The 13,072-nt window shown below is 30.9% G+C and overlaps 1 protein-coding gene across 6 annotated transcripts in view; it reads left to right on the top strand.

Moving 5' to 3' along the window:
- LOC136979044 (unconventional myosin-Ib) overlaps positions 1–13,072 on the top strand; it is a 314,495-nt gene that overhangs the window by 241,946 nt on the left and 59,477 nt on the right. For all 6 annotated transcript variants that reach the window (XR_010881326.1, XM_067274937.1, XM_067274936.1 and 3 more), the window contains one exon: positions 10,674–10,741. Coding sequence is in view for 5 of the 6 variants with exons in the window: in XM_067274937.1 (XP_067131038.1) it covers positions 10,674–10,741 (68 nt within the window). In the remaining variant the exon portion in view is untranslated. The remainder of the gene's footprint in view (positions 1–10,673; positions 10,742–13,072) is intronic.

The raw sequence follows: 13,072 nt of genomic DNA, 5'->3' as shown, positions 1-13,072 counted from the left end.
TTGTTGTGTTTTGTGTTAATGTTTTCCCTTGAAGTTATTTTAGTTGTGTGTGTGTACATTGTATAAATTTGAATGATTATGTCGATACTGGGACAACTTTTGATTGTCTGGGACATGTTTTGATTGCTTTAAATGTATGTTTTGCATTCAGCTAAGTTGTTAGTATTGAGTTTAATCTGCTGTTGTATTCTTTTCAGTCCAAACTGACAGAATACACATATATTTATGTGTATTCTGTCAGTTTGGTCTGTTGGAATCTTAAATATTTACAGATTACATCTTTATCTGTGGATTCAGTGATATCAAGTGCTTTATTTTTACGTGCAAAATCATCTTTCCTCAGGATTTTCTTTTTTGAATATGAAGTTTTTAGTATTTGTCAAACTCCATCTGAATGCCAGTGGAATAAATGTGAATAACTTATAACAGGTGATTTAGCTTGACCTGTGTGGATGCATTGAATTTTATTTCATTTATGTACTGTACATGAGGTGAGATAAAATGTATTATGTTGTTTTATTGTGTTTCTTCTTCTTTTTCCTGTGCCCTGTCCTCCAAGAACATTAGCAACCAGTCACATGATTTTGATTTTGTCGTCAGCTGATTTGAATAGTGGTCCGGTACTAAGCCCAAACCATTGTCGTAAATTTTTGAGCCAGGATGTTCTTCTTCTGCCTAGGCCATGTTTACCTTCAACTTTACCTTGAATTATTATTTGTAAGAGATGATATTTTTCGTTTCTCATAATGTGGCCAAAATATTCTAGTTTCCTTTTCTTGATGGTGTCTATTATTTCTGTCTGCTTGTTCACTTGTCTTAATATTTCTGTGTTGATTTTCTTGGCTGTCCATGGAATCCTTAGCATTCTCCTGTACGTCCACATTTTGAAAGCCTCGAGCTTACTGCACATTGTTTCCGTTAGAGTCCAAGTCTCCGCGCCATACAATAGAGCACTAAAACATAACATCTAAGCAGTCACAATTGAAGTTGTATTTGCATATCTCTTGTGGTAAAGACCCTCTGTATTTTTATGAAAGCACATCTTGCTTGCTCAATTCTGCATTTAATTTCTTTCGCATTGTCCCAATTTTCGATAACACAACAGCCCAGATATTTGTAACTTGTCACTTTATCGATAACATCGCTACCGATTACAAATGTGCCTTGGTTTTGATTGTACTGGTTTTTGCTTATCACTATCCACTTCGTTTTTTTTTTTTTTGATATTCAATCGTAATCCATAGTCAAGAACCTTGAATGCAATCATATTCGTTAACACTTGCAGTTTGTGTCTAAACTGGTGGCTAATAATATGATATCATCAGTATATCTTAGATTATTAATTGGAACACCATTAACTATTACTCCATTGTTGTAATCTTCAAGGACCTCACGGATTATGTCCTCTGAGTATAGGTTGAAGAGCAATGGTGAGAGAACGCAGCCTTGTCTTACTCCCCTCAAAATTTGGATTTCCTGTGTCATACTACCCTCCATACGAATCAAGGCCCTTTGATTCCAGTAAAGGTTTGCGATGAGATGGATATCTTTGCCATTGAGTCCTAAGTTCTTTAAAATTTGCATCAACCTGTCATGCTTTATCGTGTCAAACACCTTTTCATAATCCAAGAAACAGGCGAATACATCTACATTTACATCACAACACCTTTGAACCAATACTTGGTTGCTAGAAAGTGCTTGTCATGTGCCGAACCCATTTCTGAATCCAAATTGTGTATTGCTTGTTGTCTCTTCACATCTTTTATAAATGCGTGCATGTATGATTTTTAAGTTTCAGCACATGGCTCATTAATTGTTGTGTTTGATGTATCATATTTTGTGTTGTGTTGTTTAATTGTTCTAATTAAAAGCCGTTTGTCCTGAAGAAGGTATTTTGTAAATGTTAGCAATATATGTGCTGGTTTGAATATTTTGTGGATATTTATTTGAGTTTTCATACCAAAAACTGAATTTTACTTTACTGATAATGTACTGTAAGTCCATAATTTATTTTCAAATAATATCATCTTTAAACATGTAAAGGTATGTTAAATATAGTTTGAATTAGAATAAAGAGTTTTTATCTAGAATGCAACTGGGGGGGTGTAGTATTATAAAGATCTTATCATTTGCAGCTTTTGACATTAACTTTGCATTGATGTGGGATATGATAATGTGATCAATTGATCAAATTATTGAGTGGTCTAAATAAGCAAAACAGGTGGACAGATCAATTATCATTTATGTTTTATTTTGATATTAAACGTTGTTTATTTATTGGTTTTAAGTACCCTCTCCTCATTTACAAGTTTCTGTGAATTCAAAATTTCACACTGTTATGTGAATTGATAATATTGCGTCAATTCACATAAAGGTGAAAATTTTGAATTTATGACTAATGTATAAGGAAAAGATTTCTTTATTTCTGAACAGAAAGTTCTAAAATTTTTATACAGTGTAACTTTATCTTGCTTATTAGAGAATTTTTACTCTGTAATTTTATAAGTTTTACTATTCTATGTTCAATATTTATTTTTTTAAATTTTTAATTATTGTATTTATAATTTTTATTGAAAAATATAAATTGCACAAAGTTTTAATAAGCAATTTATTGTGAAATATAGTACTGTATAATAAAATCTCAATTGATATTTTGTTTTTATATTGACAATATGGTATTGATGTTTATGTAAATGTGAATAAAATACAATGTTGAAAAACTAAGCTTATTTTATATCAAAAACACTTGCTGATGAAAGAATAGAGGATAGAGATTCCATAGCATGTAAAATGTTTAGTAAAAGCCCAGCAATTTTAATACTCTGTTATATCATACTGTCGGATATATCACATTTTTTCTTTGCCTCCTGACAAGCACAATACGAGGGGCTGCTGTATTTGCTCTGGTGTTTCATGTCTGTTGTTTCTTATTTTATATAGTCTTTGAATTAGTTTTAGTTTGTGGCATGAAGTTGTATCCAATATCAGTTAGATTGGAAGATCTATAAAAGACAGCAACTGTTTATTATTTTTTGTCACATATTCTAGTTCACAAATGAATTCACTGAAATATAGCAAAAATTTATGTCAGGACAACAAACAGGTAGAAAGATCATTTATGACACAGAGACAGGACAATAATTTATAAGAGAACCTATTTAAATACAGGTAACCCCCGTATAACACAGCCAGTGGCGTAGCGTAGTGGGGTGGCAGGGGCAGCACTTTAAGGGAGCGGCAAAATTTCACAATAAATAATAATAATACCTAAATAAGGGGCAGCGAAATTTTCCTCTGCCCTGGGCAGCTGACACACACGCTACGCCACTGAACACAGCACTTCTATAGCATAGATTCACTCTAATATGGTTCGAGAATTGAGAACATCCCCATATAGCATGGATTCTCTCTAACATGGTTCGAGAATTGGGTAAAACCCTCATACAACATGAAATGTAATAAAAACCATTAAAAGTGAACTATATCTAATTTGAAATTAGGGAAATCCCTGAACAACAGTTCAATAAATGTGATAAAACTTTTAAGTGTGAAAGATACCTCATTTGACATTTCTCATTTGAGTGCGTACGTACTATCAGATTTTCATGCATAATTTTCGTAAACTATTAGTGCTTTCGTATGTAAATTTTATTTTCCTGCCTTCTGTCGATACACATGGTCCTTCTCGAAACTTGTTTCAGTGTTGCCAGATCTCGATGCTTCTCGTTTTGTTACCAGATGTTTTTCCCTTATTCCATACTTGCTTTATTCTATCACCAGTTCTTAGGCATTGAACCGTGCCTCCGACCATTGGGACAATCCACACCTGTAAAGGTGTGGATTGTCCCAATGGTCGGAGGCACGGTTCTTTGGACAATCCACACCTATAAAGGTGTGGATTGTCCAAAGTATACTTTAAGACTTTAATTGTCTCTCTTTTTTGGCTATGTAGATTAAAAATTTTCAGTTAATAGTGCTTAGTGATGGCGACGAAAACATTGTTTAATTTATATTAATATGTATCACTTCTTAAGAAAATTTTAATAAATATATTTATCTTAATTATGAAAATATAATAGCATGTTTTTAATTTTTGGAACCTAACCCCCGTTTTCATACTAGGTCTTTGTTTCATATAACACGAATTCAAATAACACAGCAATTTTTTGGAACATAACTCCCATGTTATATGGGGGTTACCTGTACAGTAATACCCCGATTATCATTTGTTTTGGTTTTTGTCGATTTTTTCACAAAAAATTTGTCTCGGTTTTTGTCGATTGCCTCGGATTATGTCAGTGTGGTCAAGTGAACTCACTGCTAATTTTGCGAAAACAAAGGGCAACCCACGTGGCGTTATTTCTCGTTGTGTGAACATTACCCCGCAACAGCCCACCGTTGGCCAACGGTTCTGTTTCCTGAACACTAGGTGTTTGGTCGTTGGTTTGCTCTTTGCCAGGGCAGGCTGGCCATGTGAAGTTTTCCAGGTTTTCTCCACGTCTGTAACGCCCGAATGGGGGCCAGTTACCCTTAAACGGATTTCCCGGAAGGCATTATTCCCCTTGATATGACCATCAAAATGCATACAACTACTATTACATGACAATTACGTCATACTTTACCACAGGGCAATATAGGCTAGAAGCTCGTGTACAACTAGCTTCTATAATACAAGACATTACCTTGTGTGTCTAGCCGAACAATTCCATTGATTTCATCTTAATGCTAATTATCTTACCTTCAATCTTAATGCTTTTATCTTTATGCTAATTAGTCTTTTATGTTAATTTCTTAATGCTTTGTTATGCTTTTGTTAATTTCTTAATGCTAATGTTAATGCTTTTAGTATTTAACGCTATATTAATTCTCTATAAAATGTGTTTTTGGTATGTATTTTGGAGTGTCTAGAATGAATTAATTGGATTTACATTGATCCATATGGAAATAATTGCCTCAGTTTTCATCGGTTTCGGATTTCAATGATTGTTTTCGAACGTATTATTAACGAAAATCGAGGTATCACTGTAATTAAAGACATGCTTACAAAATTCCTTTCTATTTGACTTCTATAAAATATCTTAATAAAAGATCTTAGTAAATCTTCTATAAAAGTTCTTAATATCGGTCTAAAGAGAGAGTTCAGAGAGGGTCCAAATGTTGCTGGTCTGGGTCAACAATAAGTCCTTCAATGATTGACAGTTTGAGTTGATGGCCCAGAGCTTGCTTTTGTGAGGTTTTGGAAATAGTCCATAATTAAAGGAAAAGTGTATTTCAATAAATTATTAAAGCAATGAGAAAACAAATAACTGTTGAGCCGGTGACACCAAACTTTGACTCATAAAGAATAGAGGGGAAACAAATTTAAGAACTAAAGAGAATGAAAAAGGAATTATTTAAAACTTAAAATGCAATAAGAGGAAAAGACAAGGTAAAATATGAGTGCAGGTGCCTTAGTCATTGTGACAGGTGAGAGACCAATAGGGGGAGCGAGGAAGGGGATGCCATGGCCAATGAGGAAAAGAGATGGAGACAGAAAGCTATAAAACCTTTGTGTGATGAAGGTTTGGGGTTCCATTAGTCACTCCTAAAAAACATACCACCGTTCAATCCACCAGAGTTCGTTCCTCCTCCACAATTACAACTTTCTCTCCATATCATCCCCAAATGTGTCCCGTTCATTACTATCCTGTGTGTCGCCTCTACATTGAACTCTAACTAGCCGCTGCCCCATCAGGAAGGAAAGAAAAGAAAAAGGACTCCAAGAACTTATTCCGCAGACATACTGTCAAAACTAGGACTTAGAAAAATCCTATTATGTAAGTATAATTTGACAAAATAAACAGTTTCTTTTGTGAACAACTGTCTTTACTGCCTCCAGAACCGTTACCTACATACTGAACGTGAGGCTCTTAAATCATCCTGACGACAGAGAATAAAATTCCCTCCCCTCAAATCGACATACTTACACTTTGTTCAGTTGAATGTTGAATCAGGTGGGAATCTGGGTTCAGCTGAGGTGTTCATCCAACAGTAGGCTGATTGAGAAGCACGACATATGGAAACTTAAAATTTTAATATGATTGAAGCATAACTTCTGAGAGTAAACTGATTGGCTAGAAAGGACAGATCATGGGATGAGAACTTTTGATAAGTACAATTTAAATCTTTGGGAACAGAACTTGGATCTTTGATAAAGAACAATGGATCTTAGAGAAAGGATTTGGAACCTTGTGTCCTTGAGACATGAGTTTATAAAGGGTTATCTTCCTGATCCTGCATTTTGATTGATCAACGATATCCTTCATCACTTTTCGATTGGTTCGTCCTTGTCTCCAGATGACAATTCTAGACCTTTCAAGCCATAGGAGAGGTCAAGATTGATGTTCAATCTGATGCCAATTGGATAATATTTATCAAACTTTGAAACCCTTTCTGTACTCAAGCTTTTTGTGTATATCTTTTTGACATCAAGAATTTATAATTGTTTCTATGAGACACTATTTAATTAAATAAATAATTTCACTAAATTGTTTAACTTTGTCATTTTTTCATTCAAAATGTGGGAATTCAACTGCACCATTAGCATTCTAGCATGTAATTTTGAATCCCTGGACCTGGGACCTCACACGCATTCTCCTAGGAACTTATAAATGCTCTGTAGTGTATATAAGAATGTTTGCAGTTGGGTATATTTTGGATTTGAAAATCTATATTTTCATGTCCTGGAAATAAAGTCAAGGTGTGCTCCTGTGTCCAGCTAGAAAGTTGTTCTTTCATTGTTCATTGTGACTCTGGTGTGGTCATCTCAGAACTCTTTGAAGTCCTTCTTTGGAACTTTTTTGAATACTGGAAACTGCTCTCTGCATTTTTTTCTATAGCAAGTAGCATATAAAAATTACAAAATTAGCTAATTTTTTTATATTACAAACTAAATTTAGTGGTATATAATGTGACTTTCAAATGTAAATGGTTTGTTTACTTCTATTCTAACTTCTACTACTGCAAATGTACATTTTCTGCTGAAAGAGGACAACACTTTTTTAAATATTGGGGCTTAAGTAGCATGATGTTTCAGATGTGTTAATTTGTGTCTGTTTTGAAAATAGTTGCTTCCATATATTATTTAAGTTCTGATCATCAACTCATCAAATATTTAATAAACTGTTAAGATTTTTAATTTAAGAACAACATTAGTTATTAAAATTCATACCTAAAAAGTTTTGTAAACTTAAAAAATTTTAAATTTTATAAGTTTATAAAACTTAACTGTTAAAAGTCAGCTTGGTGCAGCAATTTTGCATCAAAAGATTTTTGCCCCACAGACCTCTTTTTAATAGCCCATAAACTTATTAACTGCTCCAGCATATTTTGTTTATGACTATATTCTTGATCAAACACATCCCTCAGATTTCAAACAAACTTTCAGTTTGAAGGGATCAACTTTTCAGATGGGGAATGGACTCTCTCAATTGATGGTTTGTCACAATCACATGTTTTTCTTTTATCATTGGGAGAACTATTCATGTTGTAGGTTTTTTCAGTAGAACAAAAAAAAAGATTCTTCTTTCTACCAATGGCTTCTTTAGCAGATGGAAAAAAAAAAAAAAAAAAGAATTCTTTGTCTCCTAAAGAATCTACAACATAAACAATAAATCCCTAATTGTGACAGTTTCAACATCTTCAAGCTATTGGTCAATTCTCTGTATATCAGGGCTGTAGAGTTTGAGTCTGGGGAGGGGGAATTTCTGGCCAGAGGAGTCAGAGTCGGGAGAATGTGTTGACTCCGACTCTGGCATTTTAAATTTAATTTAGTTTTTTTATTTAAGTGAAAGGAAATTTATTTTATATTTAATAATTTTTAAAAATGTTTTTATATTTTGTTATAATTCATTTATTTTAAATACAAAATGCAGCAATTTAATTTATTAAATATGTAGTTGTTTTTTGTAGTATTTGCGTTTAGTAGTTAAATTATTTTGACTTAATTGAATTTGAATATTTTTGAATCATTTTTTATTATCCCTGCTTTAAATAAGTACTCTATTTTTCTGAATGAGTGAGACTAATTGATTAGAGTATATATTTTTTTCTGAACAAGGGGCTGAAATAGCTAGATCACACACTTTTTAGTTGGACTAACTTTTCTGGAAGAGTGAAATTGAAGTGCAAATGTTGTAGAATGAAGATATAGATGTAGAATTTAATCCCTCCTTCTCCTCTTATTAAATATTTGTTAAAAATTAATTTTTTTATACAAATAAATTTTAATGTAAGTTAAATATTAAAAATACTAACTATAAAAGTATTTGGGTAAATGCCCAGGACACCTTTCAGAGTCCAGAGTAGAGTGCCTCTACTCCCATAAAATGACTTGGTTTTTAATTTTGCCAGAGTTGGAGTTGGCCTACTAAAATTATTAGGAGTTGGAGTCAAGTGTTTTTTTTACTGACTCTGCAGCCCTGCTGTATATAATCTAACTTTAACATATCTATGAATTCTGATGGGCTATTGTTGTTTTTGTCATTGAGTTTACATTATTTCTTTAATTATGGATGCTCCCTGTTTAAAACAAAAATAATAGAAACCAATCGACACCAATAAAATATTCTTCTGGTGTATATATGCTATTGATCAATGAAAGCCAATATAATTTCACAACTAATTTTCTTGGAATTTTTCAAAGATAGACAGCAGACTGCTATCTTACACTAACGTTATCTAATAATTACAATAATTTGTGAATTAAATTTAATAATTTTTTAAAATTTTTATTTAATAATAAATATAATTTAAAATAATAATTTAACAAAATCAAAACTAAAGGTGACATTATCTTTTTGTTTTATAATGTAAAAATTTGTTTTATATTCCTTAAACTAACATTTGTATAAAAGTATAGTATTAAATAATCAATTTGAGTGCATGTTAGCAAAGACAATATTTTAGTACAATGTTATATATACAAACATGTGCTTGTATATTATCTTTGCTTACTTGCTTTTGAAGATGTCTAATGTGTATAATATGGTAATTACATTTAACAAGGAAATGGCTACTGAGAAATCCCTCTGAAATACAGAGAAATTTACTCCTGTACTCACTGGCACCCTATTATTTGATTGCAATTGTTTATGAACTGTTTCAATTATGTAATTTAAGTGTAAAAATAAATAAATAAATATTGTTTATTAGTTTTATTTTATGACTAATTTCTTTTGTTCAGTAATAATAATAAGATAAAAGTTTAAGATCATTTGTCTTTCGGCATTAATAAAGTTTTGATGAGTAAAGCACAAAAATAAACACAGAATATTTTGCAAGCACTTTCGACATGTATAGAATGTCTTCTTCAGTTGATATGTTCTAATTGGAATACAGATGTAATGTGCTTTACTCATCAAAACTTTATTAACTGTTTAAGCTCCAAAAACTCACTCCATCTCTGTTGCTAATGACTAAATTGTTTTCACCCCTCAGGCTACAAGGGAAATTTGTGTAGAAAAACTAGTCTAAGAACTTCTCAATTGGTCGATTTTGTTTTTAATGGATAAAGTCGATTTTGGACAATTTTGTGTTTACTGTCTTTTGGCATTAACTTTTTAATCTTAAACTTTTATCTGATGAAAATCTGACAACAAAATAATAATTTCTTTCATAATAATAATAAAATAAACTTAGAAAAAATTAAACAGGAGATAACAGGAGATAGTTATAGTGTGAATCAACTTTAACTAGTGATTGGAATTTAAAATTGGTGTATAACTTGCATTCCTTTCAAACACAGATAACCTGCAAGTTATCTGCATGAAATTATGGTACAGTACACAGAAACTGATGTTGTATAACCTCAGTTTCTTTGAGATGCAGTTCAAACTCTAGGTGTCTGAAGATGTCTTATTAGCAGAAAATATTAGCATCTTTAGCTTTTTCCTTTCTTTAGTGATTTTTTTGAAGTTTATGAGTTCTTTTTAAACTTATTGTTATTTGTTTATTTATTTAAATTGATTATTATTATACTTAAATAAATGTATAACATTATACGTTTGGTAAAATTATATCTTAATATCTTCAGGTCTTGCCATATACAGTTAATTTTCATAAACACATATGATACAAGATAGTTTGAATATCTCAAATAAAATCAAGTCATACTATTATTAGAGCTGTGATACTATAATTAATATTAGAAAATTAATCAAAGTTACAAATAAAAAATTTGTGAAATGCCAAAATTAAAAATTAAATTGTCCGAAGTTAGTAAAGGCAACAGCTAAATAATGTACTCGATTCATTGCATGATGCTCTGTTGACTCAACTAGCACAACCTAATAGGTATAAATAATTCTGATACATTTAAACGACTCAATTGATCATTTAATGGATTTTTTCTTAATATAATCCAATATGTAATTTAGAGCTAAGAAACAGGTTTTTTCATATTTTGAACATTTTTATTTTCATTAAAAAATTACTACAGCAAATCATTTTTAAATGATTTGCTGTAGTAAATTTAATAAATAAAACTGCATAATTGTTATTAAATGAATATACAAAAATTTCAATTAACTGTTCTTTTATAAATTTTTTTTATATGCTGTTACATAATTAATATTATTTCCTATTAGTTAATATTATTTTCTCTTCATAAATGCAATTAGTTTTTCTTTATATAGCCAAATGAACTAAAGCAGCCAATGATTTTTGAGATGGCATTAGTACAGCACCAAGTAAGATATTTAGGGTAAGTTTTCAATATAATATACTTATATAAAAATAATTAATACAATATTAAATCAATTAGTGATTTAACCAATGTATTTAAAATAATTCCTGTTGTTCTTATCACATTATAAAAACAAAATGTTTTATCAACAAACATGGTTGTTGGCAGAAAATTTTCCAGTGGGGCAAAGATAGCAGACGAATGATTACATTAATAAAGTTTTATTTAATTATCTAATTTTGGGTTTTCTCTTCACAAGTAGATTTATAGAATACAGTAATACATCAAAGCATACCATAATTGCAAGTGTAAGGTCACATAGCTTCATCACTTTTATGATTTTAATTTGTAGAATTCAATCCCAGGAAGGGGCAAGTAACCCATTTGTCCCCTTCTGTATGTTAACGAGAAAATTTTTTATTTTTAATACATTGTTTAATTTATATAGCAATAGTATCTATAGAGTAATCTATATACAATATTGGCCCTAATAAAATATTAATCAATGTTGCTTTTTCTAATTTTAAAGGAAAAAATTTCCTTTGAACTTTATTTTTAGCCTTGACTTATATTTGAGTCTGATTAAAGTTCTCTCCAGTTTCAATATTTGCTGTAGTGGCATATTGTGCAGATTCAAACTTGCACTAAAATTCAATTCTTTGATTGTTCAGCAGCACTAAACCAACTTGTGAACTACCCACAAACTATGCATGGAAATTAAGTGTTTTGTGCAATTGTAAATAATGAATTAGTCTATTATTTTTGAAAAATTCATCAAAATAAAATAATAAAACTTACCAATTGAATTAGTCAATTGAATGTTTTAATTGGTAACTTTAAAGAAATTTTATTTTAATTCTAGGAGTCTCTACTAATCAATGATCAAAAATTGGGGGAAAAGGTTGCTGAAAATTTACCACAAAATTCATTTTGTTGTAAAGAATAAATTTTTATTATAATGATATTGAATGCTCAAATTTATAATTACATATTTTGATGTTAAAACATTTTTCTAGAGCTTATCTATAAATAGTTATATAAAAAATAAGACAAGCAAAAAGAAACATGCAGTTTTGGTTTCGATACTCATAAAAGTGCAAGTACACTTTCTGGAATACATGTGAATTATGGAAGGAATCCTTCTTTTCCTGGTGTGACGTTTATACTAGGCACATAAAAATATAAAAATATAATTAATGATCTAAACTCTGCACACCTATACATTAATAGATCCTTTCAGTTTTGCAATATGTAAATTGACTTGTAAATGTTCTTCCTATAAACCAAAGTTCTGCAATATCACCCATCTTTATTCACAAGTCCAAGAAATGCACTTTAGTGTCAAATTATTGCTCTTTTTAATTTAAATTTAAAATAGGATTTTTTTAGGAGGGTGAAATGAATGGTCACATTTGGCACTCATTATTTCATAGTATTGTTAATTTTGCTGATATGAAAATGAATTCTTGCATGAAAAGCAGTACTTTGAAGGTAGGGTCCTGATCACAGCTTCACTGCAGAAAAATTTTCTGGTTCTGCTGCAGCTCCTGCTTTAGCCAAACATTCAATTTTTAAATGCAATTGTTAAAAATAAGAGTATTAAACCATTATTCAACTCATTTTATTTTATTAATTTATTTATAATCTTTTCCATTGCTTTATATAAGTTTCACATAAACAACAGAAATAGATCTCATGATAACTAGTAAACAATTATTCCAAATCTATTATTAAAATACACAACACCAAACCTCATGCAAAAAACAGATTGAATATTTTCATTCTTCAAAATTTGGAATATCATGTGCATTGGAAAAAGCAGCATCCATGAATTTTAGGAGAGTAACCTATAACAAATTATTAGACCACAACTACAGAGAGATTGCTAACACTAACAATGTTTCCTTTTTTGGTCAAAAGAAACCCTACTATTAATATATACATACTGTTCAGAAACAACAAGGACCCCCCTCATAAGAACTAAGTTTTCCAGGCATATATACTATCCCTTTAACAGACCAAAGAATAGACAAGATGCTATAATACATTGAGGCCACAACAAGACCATTATACTAGTATCTCTAAGAGCACTTAAACTTTTTATAAAAAAAGGCAAACACCCACTGCTCTCCATCACAGCATTAGAAACAAATGTCAGCTGGATCAAGTACAGCTGTTGCACCTGAAGATGGAAAATTCATACATTTAGCATCTAGAAAAAAGTGAAATTTTTAAAGCATCAAAGGATTTTTGTAGTTGATGGCTGAGCCATCAACTACAAAAATAGGAACTTCCTGGTTCAGGCATTGAGAGCCTTGTTAGAAATCCAGCACACAGGGTGCTATGGCC

This window comes from Centruroides vittatus, unplaced genomic scaffold (genome assembly GCF_030686945.1).
Source record: "Centruroides vittatus isolate TY-2023 unplaced genomic scaffold, ASM3068694v2 contig_575, whole genome shotgun sequence".
NCBI lineage: Eukaryota > Metazoa > Arthropoda > Arachnida > Scorpiones > Buthidae > Centruroides > Centruroides vittatus.
The sequence above is the reverse complement of the archived record's forward strand: the minus strand, read 5'-3'. Positions and strand labels throughout refer to the sequence as shown.